General features: G+C 37.4%; 1 protein-coding gene and 1 pseudogene across 2 annotated transcripts in view; one reads left to right on the top strand and one right to left on the bottom strand.

The window, feature by feature from the left end:
- LOC139477877 (leucine-rich repeat-containing protein 61-like) overlaps positions 1-17,522 on the top strand; it is a 136,935-nt gene that overhangs the window by 85,099 nt on the left and 34,314 nt on the right. The window contains exon 8 of one of the 2 annotated variants that reach the window (XM_071260317.1): positions 11,967-12,223. The exons of the other annotated variant lie outside the window; for it this stretch is intronic. Within the exon in view, the coding sequence (XP_071116418.1) occupies positions 11,967-11,998 (32 nt within the window). The 3' untranslated portion in view covers positions 11,999-12,223. Of the gene's footprint in view, positions 1-11,966; positions 12,224-17,522 lie in introns of those variants that run through there. 2 annotated transcript variants of the gene reach the window in all.
- On the bottom strand, positions 5,363-8,235 carry LOC139470764 (putative nuclease HARBI1; annotated as a pseudogene).

Genomic DNA, 17,522 nt, shown 5'->3' with positions numbered 1-17,522 from the left:
GTATATAAATATACAATTTATTAGAAAATTTACAATTTTGCTATTTAGGGATTTTTAGACTTCATTTCCATGCAAAAAGTTTGACTTTGACTCTGGTCAGACAACAAGAGTGTCTGGAGGTAACCAAAATAACAGAAGGGAAATATCCTGTGTAAACATTAATATCTATATTTCTGTTAAGCTGCAATGTATGAATTTTTAAGAGTTTAATGTGAAAGGTGAGCTTCAGTAACTATTGACAACTACAGTTGGTAATGCAACAGATTACAGCACAACGTTCTGAATCCCAGTTCCATGGTATTGTTTTGATAGGTATATATTGTGACCTGTGAAGATCCGGGTTAGAATAGGTCTCCAGCATCCCATGCTTGTCGTAAGAGGCGACTAACAGGATCAGGTGGTCAGGCTCACTGACTTGTTTGATGATGTCAATCACTGGATTGTCTGAGCCAGACTTGATTATTTACAGACCACCGTCATATAGCTTGAATATTGCTGAGTGGGGCATTAAACAACAAGGATTAATTGTAGGTCAGTGAAACTTGGTTCGTCATATTAAGGGCAGGACTAAGATCAGGAAATAGTGTGAGTGACCTATGTGTTAGGTCAAATTCACAGTGGAGGTCATTCATAAAGTATGTAATTTTAACTAGAATGCTTTTTCCTGCAGATAAATATCTTATGCATGTAGTAGTTACATTATTTGAATACTTATGATACAAAGTCAAAGTCATCACAAGTCATACATAAGGTCACTGAGTAGCATGGTTGTTTACATAGGGACATCATGTTTGGTTTATATAAGGCCTTCTAATGAAAACAGTAGTATAGGTAATGATGGTTCTGGACCACTGCCACTGGAGCCACATTTATATACCTCTACTGCTACTACAGAGGGAATTTTTTATACAAAAAATGATGATGCGATTCAAAGGTCGTCATGAGACTAAACTAAATTTTAATGAAAATATTCTCTATTATTTTTACTCATACGCATGCCATTATTTTGTACAGTGATGTTCAACATTTTTATTAAGTTCTTCGTTCATTCTACTAGGAAACCAGACTATATACTCTTTTTCGAAATTGGAAAGAAACAATTGATGACAGTATTTGGTTGGTTTGATATCACTGATATAATATATACCGTTTGGTAATTCACGCCATTTTATAATTTTGTCCCAGAGCATTATTATAGACTTATGTAAGCATTCGTTTAAATGTGATCCAACGATAGGAAATAATCTATTTTTAATCTCCAACCAGTTCATTGGTTTTGGCACGGAATAATTGACGCGCTTGTTGTCTCCCCTGTTCTATGAACTATCGGAATACTATCATGTTTTAATGCTTTAGGGGCAGTCGGGTAGCCCAGTGGTTAAAGCGTTGGCTCGTCACGCCGAAGACCCGGGTTCGATTCCCGATGTGTGAAGCCCATTTCTGGTGTCCCCCACCGTGATATTGCTGGAATATTGCTAAAAGCGCAATAAAACCATACTCACTCACTCACCAACTTTAATGCTTTCTTTTGCAACTTAGGAGAAATATATTTTATCGCTATTCCTGCCAGTCCTGAGACACCGGCCGCTATTTCCATGCCAAGTACGATAGGCGCGACGATCATAGTTGATAATAAACCAACACCGGCTACACAGAGTCCCATGCCAGCTATTACAAGCGCAGTGTCAACTCCGTCGAGAGCATTCACAGTTCTGCGATACTTTTTATACAATCCAAGTCTCAACTCCCTCTGCTTCTCTTTTCGATGTTTTATGTCGCTTATTTGATGTAATCGAAATCCATCAACAGTATCCATCTTTTCAAATGCTTCATCTAGCACCGGATAAAAACCCATAATGTATATTATTAAATCATATAATAGTCTTTAATTGGTCTTGCTTCATTGTTTTGAGAGTATACATCAACCTTATTAAATGTATATTATACGGCATAAATATCTAAGTAAGAGAAATGTTTTCACTTTTATTAACTTGGACCCCCTTAAGGGTTGCAACGGGTGATACTCCCATATGAATAATACTACAACGTTGACGCTCGTGTACCTTGAGCCATTTAATTGATAGACCTGGTAATATCTCGAAGGCATCTTCTGGTGCATCCCTAAACAAGACTTCAATAATAAGTGTGGAAAGATCAGGTACAGCATATAAGTTATCTTTTATATCATTGAATTCAGTAACCAAATTTAAACTAACATTTTTTAATGTTGAACGACTCAAAACATATGACCTGGGTTTTCAGGCAGGGGAGCCACTAACACACTTTTTTGTTTTGAGGGGATATAAGCCCCGAGTACGATCCCACTATTTATTATCTTAGTTAAATGATGTCCCTTACCCGTCATCACATATGGTGGGGGAATGACGATATTTAGCAGCCCCTCGAGCTAGGGTTATCCTCACCAAATTAACAACGCATGTCGGTCTGACATTGATTAATGAATAATTTGCACACTCGTATATGCAAGGGGACGACGTATGGTTCTCAGTAGGAAGTGACAACTTGGAGACAATGGCTTGCGGTATATACAGTTTTACTTTATACATGTAGATACATACAAAAGACACTATGTGCCTGGTCAGCACATAGTGGTTGTGGTTGTTGTCTAGGTGCCCCGGAGCACCCAGCCTAACCCTAGCTAGGCTAAGGGTAAGACCTTTCTTTTGTTTTCAATCACTCTGGATCAAGGCTTATATAGCCAAGGTCACCTGACATTTAGTAAGTAATAAATATAAATGTAAACAGTAATTCATTAGCAGGATGGCAGACGGTGGACGTACACAAAAATGGGGATCAACATCTTATAAATAACAGCAATTAAGCAAATAGATGTCATGGCTCCAGGGTAATGATCCTTTGCAATTAAATGTTCTTCAGACAATGGGTGTCGTAAATCAGTCGCTATGACATACTGACGCACAACCACAAGTGCCACCACATATTGCAGCTAAAAATCATCGATGAAAAAACAGCGCTTACAGTAGGTGGAGTCGTGGCTGGTTTACTCATGATTTGGATAAATAGTCTTTATCGGATAAGTACAACAGCCTGGCAATTGCTATGAAGTGCAGACACTGCTTTCCCAGTGAGCTTTCCCAGTGCTTCTAATGCCTTTAAATGCTTTTTTATCCACTCTTTTACACCATTTGACGTGGGTGGTGTGGGTGGTCCACCACCACCGGTTAACGCGAGAGTCAAAGTCGATATAATAAATCCCAATGCGGTTAAAATACTGGCAATAGTTATCCCCTGTTCTCTGAACAATGTTTTAACTTTATCGGCCACTGTAGTATCATCGTTGAGGACTTGATTGATAGTTTCTCGAATTCGACTGATTTGGGAACAAAGTGCCTTTCTATTACTCGAAGCAGCTTCGAGGCGGGCTGATCTTTCGTCTTCGAAATTACGCAATCTTTCAGCAATGCGACGTCTTAGTAGTCTTTGCAGGAAGTTTTTCTTGTGAGTAGTCTACAAAACCTAATTCATTACGAATAATGTTGATGCCATGTTTTCTGGCTATCGTAGACAAGGCTAGGGGCTTACGAGTACGAGAATTCATAAGATCAATATCCGGAGAGCCACGCAGTCGCAAAATTCCTTTACTATCTATCATAAATTTGGAAAATTCAGGACCAATAGGAGTAACATATTTTTTTGTCTTCTTTTGAGGCATTGTAATAATCATTAACGGCTGGTTGCAAAAGTTCATCATTGAGATTCATGCCACCAAAGCTGGTTTCATCAGTACCCTCTTCGATTGTACTCGGGTTATCAAAGCTATCTAGATTAAAATCATCCATTTTTATGTTAAACATAAGGTTACATAATTTCAATATAACAATGACTTCGCAATACGGACACAAGTTAAATCCACAACGTAGACTTCGGGATCCATTAGGGGGGTCAAAGCAATTCGTCAGTCTGTAACTATAACTAATAACCTGAGTACCATTGATCAGAATCAAACACTTCTGTTTCGCTTTCCTACTCTCGGAGCTCATGATGTGTTAGTTCCAGGAACTGCCCAACTATCATTTACAATTAATTTGACTTCTACTGACGCTAACAGAGAGCTCGTTCAGAACATAGGTCGTGCGATTGTTATGAAAATTGCGATTAAAATTAGCGGTTATGAAGTTTTGAGTATTGACGATAGCGATGTATACTTCTGTTACATGGATCTCTAGAGAACGGCTAAAGAACGGGAAAACATGCTCTTTTATCAAGCATCCCTATGGGAATGGGTTAGAATACGAACTTACTATTAATGACTACGGCAAAGTAATCAAACTTGCTGATGGTGAAATGGGTAGCTATTCTATGGACAATATCTCACTGGAGTATGATATGATAACAGATCCTGAATTAGCCAGACAAATTCGTAACCAGTATACCGGAAGTTAAGAAATTTTGTATGATCGTGTGCTTCGACACTGAAAGATCACCAGGAACAAAAGAGATACAACATGGAATATCAATCTAAACGTCCCCGCGAGAGCGTTGAAGGGTACTTTAATGTTTTTCGAGGACCCTTCTGAAGCGAAGAGATACCGAGTTCTACATCCCCAAGATTACAAAAGTAGAATTGACTATCGTGGGCGTGCCTCATCAACTATATAGTCAAGGCATGCGAGCATATCAACAGTGGGATGAGATTAAAAATCTCCCTTCTATAAAACAAAGCCCAGAAGTTTACGCGGTCGTGAAATATCTGTCTCTCGGGGATGTATCAATGGCTGAATTCCTTATCACGAAGTATGCACTATGGCTCGACATGCGAACCACAGATGATGATACGGTAGTGGGCGGGGAATAGAAAATGCCAGTGAGGGTGTTACTATACAGATAACAAATCTTTTTAAAACGGCTGGTAAATTAAACATATATTTGTATGTGATTATGGACGCGCAACTTAATATACAGAATGGAAGATTCTTGTAAGCGATCTATTAATAATCTTTTACTTAAAGAACCGCACTGTGCTATCATCTGCGAGCAAACGTGCTGCGGAAAAACAGCTTTTATTCTAGATATTTTACAAAGTCATGATCGGGATGTTTTCGACCATATTATTATTCTGTGCCCGACTATAAACGTTAATAAGACATACCTATCGAGAGATTGGGTAATGAATGATCCCGGGTTGTACAAAGTTGATCTGGGCGATCATTTACAAGACTGTTTATGAATATGTCACCAAAAATTCAAAGGAGAATCAACCCTTTTCATAATAAACGACTGCAGTGCGAGTAAAGAACTTACCAAAAAGAAAGATATGCTTTCATATTTAGCATGCTCTGGTTGACATATGGAGCATAGTGTTTGGGTGCTTATACCCCCATTACACCAGATGGCGACCTTTCTGCGACCGTTCTGCGTTCTTAAGTTTTGCCAGGTCGGCGTTGAGGGCAGAGGGGTCGCAGAACGGTCGCACAAGGGAGGCAGAAGGAACGCTCAGCCATCGCCAAGAGCGCCACTGTCGCTGAAAAGTTTTGAACCTGCTTAAAACAGTCGCAGTGAGATCGCTGTCGATGTAAGTTGCTCAAGGGAGGCAGAACGGAGGCAGAGGGAACGTAGAAAGGAGGCAGAGGCATCGCCATGGCCGCAGAGAGAACGCATAGAGGTCGCTAAATGGTCTTCATATGAATCTGTGATGTAATCCTGTTTACCTTGTGCCTTCTCTCTGCATCCTCTCTGCGACCTCTCTGCCTTTATTCGCCGACCATAACGACTCCTGTACGTCCTCGGCGATCCCTGTGCGATCTTCTTATTCTAAGAGTATGTTTCATTTGTTATAAAATTAATTTAAGCATTCCCAACACATTTGTTTTAATAATTTGTTTAATAACATTAAAAACAACAAATGAATTAATATATTGGTAACTCAGAGAAAATAAATAATAAATAAAGACAATAACAACCGTTTCCAAATGTACAAAATGCTACCAATTTCAAATTTATCAGTTAAGTATGATTAACTCCATGCCAAGTGTCACATAAATGTTCAAATCATGCGTTCCTGCCAAGGTACAGATCCAGCTGCACTGTTAAAATACAACTTGAGATACTCTCGTTGTTGTTTTCCTGCTCGTGTTGCACAGTTTGGTCCGACTACTTGATCGACATCACACATGTTTACTAGCTGTCGCCAGTTTCCAGGAATAAGGTTATGATTCTCATCCTCTGTATCAAGTACTGCATTTGGTAGAGCTGGATATCTCGTGCGCATTAAATTGTGCAGACAGATGCATGCTTCTACAACATCCTGTACAAATTTTGGTAACAGCTGCATTGTTGTGAGGAATTTTTGAAAACACTGAGCTAAAATGCCGAAAGCATTCTCTACCACGAGAAATGCGGTAATTGAAGATACACTGCTCTTTAGTCAGTCCTCTTGTAGAGTAAGGTTTTATCATGTATGTCCTAAGAGCAAATGCGTCATCGCTTAGAATGAAGAATGGAATATCCATGTCATCATGTGACAGAGGCTCCGAAACTGGAAAATTGATTGTAACGTCTTCAAGACATTCCTTCAATTCAGATTCATTAAATATCTGGGAATCTGACATCGAACCAAACCCGCCAACATCACACCATAGAAATTTGTAGTTAGCATCCACCAACGCAAGGAGCACAATAGAAAAGAATCCTTTGCAATTGTAATACATGCTTCATGTGTTTGGGGGACATCGCAAGGTCACATGTTTTCCATCAATAGCACCACATACATGAGGTACATTCCATCGGTTCTTAAGTCATCTGCAACTGTCTTCCATTCATTGGGGTTTCTTGGACATTGGACAACTTCGTTCTTGTACTCTTCCGGATTGCTCTACAAACCTCAGGTACAAACACAGTGATAGTGCTACGTGATACACGATACTGGTATTGTAGCGAAGGATACTTGTCTCCTGTAGCAAGGTATCAGAGAGTCACAGTCACACCAGGGTCCAAACTTTCTCTGTAATTAGTATTTTGTCTTAATATTCTTGGGCTTACTCTTTGAAGTATTTCATCAAACATTCTTGGTTCCATTCTAAGGTAATTGAAAAATGAACCTTCGTCCTCCAAACGTAGCTCGTGCAACAATTGGCTATAATGTCCGAATTGGAACCTTCTTTGATGCGTCAACCATGGGTGAACCCACCAGGTTCTCATTTTCCTTCTTCGTCTGTTCAGTTTATCTTCCATTATACCAATACTCATTTGGTGTAACAACAGTGCTTGATGACCTTGTATGATAGCAATTTTCAAGCGCTGGTTGTCCATCACTAGTTGTATCACCAGGAGCTGACAAAAATCGGCTGCAGATGAGCCTTTTATAGTCATGATGTTCAGCTGTCGCAAAGAAGGCAGAAGCATCGCTGAATGGTCGTTCGGCGATCTCCTAGGAGGCAGAGGCATCGCTGAAAGGTCGTTGAGCGATCGCCATTGGTCGTAGAGGGGTGGCAGCGCGGTAGTTAGTTGCTATAAGGAGGCAGAGGGGAGGCAGAGGGAACGCAGAGGAGGCGCAGAGATATTGCACAGTGAACGCCTAGGTCGTTCAGGGAACGCAGTGACATTGACAAAAGTAACATATTTAGTCGCAGAAGGAAGGCAGAACGGTCATGGAGCGATTACACCAAAAGAGAGTTTTCTTGAGTATGGCGACCCCACTGCGCTCTAGTCAAATTTTAGGACGCAGAAGGAGCGCCTTTTGGTGTAATGGCCCCTTTACTCAAAAATACAACTCTGTCCTGAAAGATCTCAGAGAGCAGACTGAATGGCTAGCCCTATTTCATTGTAGAGACCGAGATTCATTTGAGGTGTTATCAATATTTTTGGTTGCATTTTGGAAGCCCTGAGTAAAAACGCAACATAAAAAACGAATCGCCAAAACGCACCATTTCAATGAATATGTGGGTATCATGCACCTATTTCTCGCAAAATAGTGGTAGTGGGTATAAAATTGTTGCCGATTCTTTGACCTACCACTCCTTGGTCAACAATGCCGCGCCTAACTCAAATTCAGAGAAACAAGGCTGTCGGATGTTTGGAAGCTGGAGAGTCTGTCCAAGATGTTGCCCGTCATTTCAACGTTAACATAACCACAATTTACCGTCTCCTGCATCAATACAATGCTACACAGACCACAGATGACCTTCCTCGGAGCGGTCGTCCTAGGGTCACCACACCTCGACAAGATTGGCAGATTACACAGAACACCAGCGACATCCGTTCCTAACGGCCATTGTTGTCTTTTGGCACTTCATGTTCAGCGGCATGCACTCCATTATTTTCTTTATAATTTCATCATTTTTCCTATTCGATCATAATTTTTTGTTTGCTGACGAAAGGAAAACACTCATGTTCCTTAATTTCTTAAAATTATCTACTTTCGGTGTCACTAATTGTAAACAAAAACAATCTGAATCGTAACATCATCGATTGGATGGAACTTGTACGATCATGGCAACGGCGGTAAACAAACATCTCCACATGCATAGTTATCGCCTTTAGACTATTACAATCATTTTGTTACATCTAACTTAATTTTCAAGAATTATTGACACGCATCTATAAATCTTTGTAAAAAAAAAATCATTTTTAAAGAATTTTCAAATGATTTCGTTTGATAAACTTTCGGACACATTGACAAGCCGACAAACGTCAGTGACACGTTTGAGCGTGGCCTAACCCGCGATTTGTTGAGTGGAACAAAGTCAACAAACACTGCGAAAAATGACAAATATTGGATGATACGCAAAATCTGAACTGATATACATTCTAGGTAAACCATTCAATAGCAAAATAATGCAGTTTACGAGAAATAGTCAAAATACTTGCAATTTTAGCTATCATTTCTGAAACCGGAGGCACCTACCGCATGTGACACATGGAAGCAAAATATGCAAAAGTTGGTAAGCTATCATAAAGAAATTCCGAAATAGGTTCAAATTCAAAAGAAAATACATAATTTACTATTTTTCGTCAACTCTTTACTATATATATATCTGGAGAGCAGTCTTCACTCCTATTTGTTTCATATATCTTCGTGATTGTCGCCAACAAATGTGTAAGTCTAATTCCGAAACTGTAATGGATTTCATGCTCGATGATTTTAATTTAAAAATATTTTCTGAAAACGAACGCAGCGGAGAGCGATATAACGCATTGATGTGCCATAATAATAATAACATAATATTGTTATTGGTCTAACATTACAAAAAGAACAATTTAAAATATTAAAGATGTTGTTGTAAACTTTCTGAGAACCTCCCTTCCTCTGAACCGATTAACATTTTGGTACACGACGACTGTATGGAGGTAGTGTAAATATATAGAGATTCTAGGCTCCTATATGTGATTTTGTACCCAAAACAAATTAAATTGTACCCAAAATACTTTGTGAATTTGTACCTAAGAAAATAAGACAATTGATCTTTAATTATATTTATGTTTTCATGTAGATGAACAGAACACATAATAAAATATTTCATCAAGTTCATGATATGATTATGACAGTGATCCATGAAATTGATTGTTTAGTTTTGAGAGAAAACTGACGTCTTGTCACTGAAGAAGAGGCCAACTTAACAGTTGGTTAAACCTAAGTTAGAATGTATTGTTTTGATAGGAAAGTGATACTATGTTAAAGGGCAAGTTCACACGGAAATGAACCATTTTTTCTTGTACTTTTTCCACATTAAAAGTGTTTAACATAGAAGTGTCATAGACAAAAATATAAAAACATCATATTTAATTAACATATTTTTTGCACTAAAACGATTTATATTTTTCACATTTACCAAGTGTTCTATTTCCATAACAAAAACACCATGGCTTATGCCCCTTGCAATATGACGTCATTGGTGCCAATTGATAAACATTATGACGTCATCATGCTTTGTTAGAGCCGCTGCACGTGGTGTAGGTACAGTTTTGTGATTCTAGCATCTCAGATGCCAGCCAGAATTGTGTTATGCTGAGTCACCCTGCGCCCGAGTGTGTCGTAGACCATGTTGTTTTACCGCAAACTGGTCCTTGATATCTTTTGCGTTGAGAATAGACAGGGACCCAGTTGAATTGGCACCAATTACGTCATAATCTAAGGGGGATAACTCAGGCCTATTTCGCTCGTAAAACGAAGGCCTCATAACGGCATATCACTTTCACACTATTGTGAGCTTCCTACTTTCACTGTGAAAAAAATGAGTGTATATTTTCAAACACAGATACTAACTAATTCTAAAATTGCTTTTTGTTTAGAAAAAGAAAGAAAGTGATTTTTGCGTGTACACTTCCCCTTTAAGTTCAAGACACCAAAATTAATGTATATCTTTGAAATAATTCTAGGTAGATTTACAAAATCACATACCCATTTGGGTACCAAATCACTAGAAATTTTGGGTACAAAAGTCACCACTGTACATTTCCACTGGTTTTCGCGAATCAATGGGATAAAAAAAAATCGTCTGAATGTTTCCTTTTCTCATTTTAAGACAAGAATTTGTTTTACATAACAAAACAGGCAGATCTACACGGGTCACATTTTGTCCTAAAAATATATAAAAATGTGAAAAATATGGACACCTCAGAAATGAGGGCTTATAAAGTTATAATTCTACCTAATTTGTCACATGGTTTGACTTAGGTCTATCTAAGAAAAGTCCTTATGACAATCATTTTTTAATTTTTTTTTATGACACTGACATTTCTGGTACTTAGACAAAGAGTATTCAAGGAAAGACAGTTATGTTTTTGAATGAAAATATGACTTTCCTTTATAATTCTTTTCATGATAACAGGGGAACTGAGGAAGTTGATACTGTGATTGCATACAAAGGAAAAACAGGTTGGAAGCAGTACCTGTATGTATAAAATAGACCACATAAGGTGAACAAAAGTATTGGATTGGCTGAGTGGAAAAAAATACATCTGGCAAGGGTAAACATGTACACAGGCGCGTTTCTTTTCATTCCATCCAGAAGACTGAGATAGCATTTTCATATGGCTAACGTACCAGCTTATGTGCCACCATGGTTCTTGTGATTAAACAAACAAAAATGTCATGTACTGTTACAAGTACTGTTACTGTAATTAATGTATCATATTCCTATTAAATTATGTTTCAGAATTGTTTTATTTGCAAACAAACCACTTAATGCACAAGATTAATGTCCATATGAGTTTAGTATGTATATGTTGAGGATCTGATTTATTCATTATTCATGGAATACTAAAATTAAAATGATGACATCAGAGAGTTATTTATTCACATAGTTGATTTTCAGAGTGAGAGATAATAACTGTTGAAAAAATATGATTAAACTCAAGATAATAATTGAAGTAACACTGTGCTGATGCAAGGACCAATATTTACTGTCCACACACACAATCATTGTGGAAAAGAATAACTACTAAATATACCGTAACTTAAAATTTAACAACCTGTAAACAGCTGTAAATAATTAAACAATTACAAATCTATCATCAATACGCAATCATGGTGGTCTTCATATTTTTGGAATAAATTTAGAAATCCCTCGTGAAACTGTTCTAAAATCATGCTAGAATCTATGAATGTATTTCCGAAAGGAAAATTATCCCAAATGTAATGTGGAACTAACACTGAAAATATGTACCTAGCATTTTATTGCTTATATATACTCTATCATATTCAGCAACGCGAGGATGTTATTTTGAAACACGTTTTGTCAAGCCCATTTTCGCGCACCTGTTGTAGATGGTGATCTTGCTGATCGACGATATCCATAGACGTATTACGTGGGATACACTTGTTGATTGAAACTTATCAGCGTGTACATCGCAGAAATAAGAATCATGTCTGCCATTTATATTCACCGTAACATTGAATGGTAATTCTTAAATATCAACATAAGTTCAAATAAAAGATACCGAGAAACTTGCATGTGACGTGTTGATTTATCGTCTATCCTTTCCAGGTCATGGGAGCATGCAAGGTCAAACGGATTAAAGGGGCACTGATCTAACGCCATTCCCCGGACTGGTTGTTGCCTTTGTTATTGTTTTTTCCCCGTGAGTACCCGGATGATACGCAACGCAACTGAGCGTGACCAGAGACTGGACTACTGTCTGCAAGGACAGCTAACTAAACTTGGAGGCTGGAGGCAATATTTGTTTTACGCATTTTTGCATAAACACTGATTGGTTAACTGTGATCTATAAAGATTCGACAAAGGGCGCATGTTAATCAATTTATTCAGCCTGAACAAACAGACAAAAAGAACGGTGGAGCTCATCGGAAGTCGTCATTTGGAAATACCCCCAGATACTGAGAAAAGTATCCATGCAGTGAAAGCATTTTCGGATTTCGGATTGTGTCGATAATACGATTACTACTCCCTTGTTGTCATCCACGTTTTCTCGTATAACCCTACACTTGTGTATTTGTCGTCATTCACTTGATGCTCAGTTAATGAATTTATTACAGGTACAATTAGTGGTAGCACCACTAAGATTACCTGACAAAGGTTCTCATTTGGCATTTATTGTGTCTGGGGTAATTATTCAATCTAAATCCAGGTTTGAAGTGAGCTGAAATATGCGTTATGTAATATGCACGTGGCAGCCCGGCAAGAGATGAATGATCAGTTGATTTACTTTTTTTGTTGTAAATCAACGAATTGTTCCTAGTCATCAAAGGATTAACAGAAAATATGTTGATTGATTTATCACTGTTATCTTGCACAGTGGATATGTCAAAAGTGAGTGTTTACATGTCTAGGTTTACTAAAACAAAGGGAATACACTCATATCATGGCGTTAAGTGCCGATATAAAAACAACATACTTTGTTCAAAGGGTTAACTGATAATACGTTGATTGGTTGCTCATTGTTATCAAACTCAATGGATTTTTTAGGAACCATGGACGTAATGAAAATAGTTGTCACGTGGCCTTTCTCAGCCGACCCTTGAGACTTGACACCTATGTGAAACAGTTGAAACAATCCAAGTGATCAGTTGAGAAACGAACACAGGTTATAATATCCCGAAACGATATATATCTTTTAGAATATTCGATAGTTACAGAGACACGTGACATCGAATAAGTTATTTTGTATAGCTGCAGACGAGTGGGATATTATTCCTTTGTGTGGATATTCACGGATACATTCCTCGAATAAGGAAGCTGCCTAAAATTTATACACATAAATTTGGTAAGTTGTAATTATGGTATTTGCATTTTGCTTTCCTTCATTTGAACCGATTCTTTCTTGTTTCTCTACGTCTTGGTTGGGAAATTCTTCAATGCGCGATAGACGTTGTTTTCACAGTCTTTTCCTTTGTAAGCGTGTATATATCACCGTCAATTTGTAAAATGTGATTCTCTCAGGCAATTTATAAAATGTGTAAATATTTCAGTCATTTTGACTTAAAAATCTGTCCAGCTTGATTAAGACGATCAAAAGGGCCTACAAACATCACAACAGATTATTATGTAGGATTAGTAGCCAAACAACATAGAAATGTATTTTTCAACGTAACATTTTCAGTCTCTTGGTGATGACATTAAACATCAAAATGTTTGGAATTCGTTATCATGATAATACAGATGGAAATGTTTTTCAGTCACTTTGTAAAATAACTGAATATTTAGACGTTTAATAAATATGTTACACATTTTGACAGTAAAAAAATATACACACTATAAAAACAGCAATGGTCAGGTGAAATATTTACTTTGTGTTGCAAGTCAAAATAGTGTAAACGAAAATCGCAAAATTACCAAGCAATTGACTTCGTCACCATTACCGATGCTACCCACAAAGATACCTACATTTCCTTATTATCTCGAAAACTGTATTTCAATTTGTTGATCAATGTGACCATACGCTCTTATTACTACCGGTATCCATAAAAGTGACTAATGCGCTTACGAAGAGGTCGCGAGCTAGTCTAGATTTCTGCTCTACATCCGGGTACTCACTGGGAAAAAAACAATAACAAAGGCAACAACCAGTCCCGGGGAATTGCGTTAGATCAGTGCCCCTTTAACTAATACGCAAAATATAATGTCAAAGTCACATTTTTATTTCATGTTAGTTGTGATTACTAATACTGTGTATCGACTTATGTTTTTGCTGTATGTGATAGGCGAACTATTTCAAAATTTACTGTAATTGTTTTGTTACGAAAAAGCAAACTACCCGTCTGTGACATAACATCAGGTGACCTTTGCACTTATTGAAATAGTGCTGTCAGAATTCACGATCTTAATTTTCATTTCTCGCTCGTCATATTAATCGTAATATGGCGAATATAACATTCTTTGATTAAAAAGATCGTCAACTTTCGCCAAGTTATATATATAAAGGCAATGTAAACTTTGTTGATATTAAAATAGCAATAAGTTATGCGGAGGTTGGGCGAAGCGCGCCATGTTTGATTTTAGCACGTCTGCTAGCATCATGGGATGTTTATTATTGTATATCGTAAATATTCAACCAAAAGGCTTGAAATTAGGATTAGTGAATATTTATAAGTCATTAATTGTTTCCTGCAAATTTTTTAACATGACACGTCAGATTAACCCGAATGTTCGTAATTCTGCAACCGACATGATGACCTCGAAAATTAAGTTATTTTTCTGTTTGACGTTTAGATAATAAATTTACTGTAATGGTTCATAATTTACCATCATGCTGTTATTTGCCGATAAAAAAACACAAATTTTTGCTAAAAAAAATTAAGATATCGGAGATATGATTATTGAAATCAATTTGCACATATGTTACGATATTAAAAGGTTCCTAGCATGAAATGCAAACCACCTTCAATAACGCAATTCAGGTAAGTTCAAGAAAATCTACAAATTTTGTGTTCGCTTTGGTCTTAACCTTGGTATGATTGAAAACATAGGGATATTTTTAAAAAGTACTGTGTAGTTTCATATCAGGAATAAATGTGCAAAATATTTCTTCAGTTGGCCCTTGTTTAATGAGGCACCGACTGTTTAAATCAATCACCCTCTTTATAGCGCCTTATGCTAAAATTAATCCAGCAGGCAGGGGTAAGAAGTGTGAAAATAATTCAGCAGGCTAAAGGTTAAATAGTATAAAATACCAGCAGAAGTTATAACCGAATCTGATACTATGAGCGCATCATTAGATGCATCAATTCAACGGATACAAGAAACTTTAGAACGTTGGACTAACAGAGGTTCGGGTTGGGGTGTGGATAAAATTGATAGTTTGTATTTAGATATGGCAAATTATATGCCTTTCAAAGGCGGATCTTATATAGATTGACCCTCGCATTATAAAAAGAAAAAAGCCATAATTAATGTAAATAATAAAGGTGATGTGTGTTTCAGAATGATAAGATCTGCATTGTTCCCCGCAGATTCTAAAATTGCAAATAGACCCTCTAGCTATCCCCAAAATGACGGACTAAACCTTGATGGTATAGACGAACCAACACCAATCTCACAAATTGATAAGGCGGAAAAGCAAAATAATTAAACTATAAATGTTTTCGTACATTCTTCTAAAGGAATTGTTGTACACTGGATAAAGCTCCGCTCCAGAACATATTCCCAGAATCAATTCATTTCTGATCGAAAAAGATGGTAAATATCATTATACGTGGATAAAGAGTTTAAGCAGATTATTATCCGATCAACCAAAACATACGTGAAAGAAATATTTCTGTGAAAGATGCCTGCATGGGTACAGCAGACAAGATCTGTTAGAAGCGCTTAAAAAAGACTGCAGAGGTGTTGGACAGACTGCTATCAGGATCGATATGCCTAAAGAGGGAAAAAATATATTAAAATTTGAACATTATTGAAATCAAATGCCAGTACCTTACATAATCTACGCTGACTTCGAAGAACTTATCAAACTGATAGAAAATACCAAACACAATACGACGTACAAAACTCAAGAACTTATTCCTTGTGGGTTTTGATATAAGTTGTAAGGTATGATGGGAAAAACAAACACCACCCTCGTGATTTACAAGGTCCCGATGCAGCTGGAAAGTTCCTAGAATATCTACAAAATGAAGAGAGAATAATCAGGGAAAATTTATCGCGTAAGAAACCCATGCGTATGACGAGGGATGATTGGAGGGCCTATAAGAAGTCAACGAGTTGTCACGTTTGTAATAAACCCCTGGATGGGGATTCCGTAAGAGATCATTGCCACGTCATGGGTAATTATCGGGGAGCCGCGCATAACGAGTGTAACTTGAAACTAAAAATGAATTCTCAAACAATACCCATCCTCGTTGTGTTTCACAACCTTAGAGGATACGATTCACATCTCATCATGCAAGCTATCTCAAAGACTGACGGCGGCTTAACATGCATTCCTAATAATATGGAAAAATACATATCATTCTCGTTGGCTAAAACTATACATTATAAGGACAAGGATGGGAAAGCTATCTTTACAAATATATGGATGATGGGTCTAGATTCGACGAAACTAAATTACCACCCCTTGAATAATTCTATAGTAACTTAACAATCTAAAATAGCCGATGCCGACTATGAACACGCTCTGAAGGTGTGGGATAAATTAGGTTGTAAGAATTTAGGTGATTATCACGATCTGTACATAAAAACCGATGTACTGTTACTCTCCAGTATATTCGAGATATTTAGAAAGACATGTTTAAAACAATACGGCTTGGACCCGGCATGGTACTATTCCAGTCCCAGACTATCGTGGGATGCACTGTTGAAGAAGACCGGTGTAGAACTAAAACTACTCACCGATTACGATATGCACTTGTTTATTGAGAAAGGATTAAGAGGTGGTATATCGATGGCGGCTAAAAGGTATTCTAATGCTAATAATAAATTAGTGGAAGGATATGATCCGAGTAAACCCGACATGCACATATTATATCTCAACGCCAACAATTTGTATGGATGGGCTACGAGTCAACCTTTACCCACGGGTGGTTTTGAGTGGGTCGATGTGAATGATATCCCCACAGATTCTGATAAAGGGTACATACTAGAAGTTGACTTGGAATATCCAAAAGAGTTGCACAAAGACCATAACAGTTATCCGCTAGCTCCCGAAAGAATGGTTAATAAAGATTGAATGTCGGAATATCAACACTCCTTGATGGGTAATACTAGGTTAGCTAACGTAGAAAAACTCGTACCAAATTTGATGGATAAGACAAAATATATAGTTCACTACAGAAATCTCCACTTATATCTATCATTAGGTATGAAACAGAGTTCTAAGGTTTGATCAAAGACCTCGGATGGAGCCCTATATAAGACTGAACACAGATTTAAGATTTTGAAAAGAACCTATATAAGCTCATGAATAACTCTGTATTTGGTAAAACTATGGAGAATCTAAGGAAGCGTGTTGATGTTAAATTAGCCAGTGCTAGTGAGGAAGAAAGACTCAGGAAACTTATAGCCAGTCCGGCTTTTAACAGAAGCAAGATATTTGATAACGACTTAGCTGCACTACATATGCAGAAGAATAATATAAAATTCAACAGA

This window comes from Haliotis cracherodii, unplaced genomic scaffold (assembly GCF_022045235.1).
Source record: "Haliotis cracherodii isolate W230 unplaced genomic scaffold, xgHalCrac1.p SCAF_1, whole genome shotgun sequence".
Taxonomy (NCBI): Eukaryota; Metazoa; Mollusca; class Gastropoda; order Lepetellida; family Haliotidae; genus Haliotis; species Haliotis cracherodii.
This window is presented reverse-complemented; position numbering and strand designations above follow the sequence as displayed.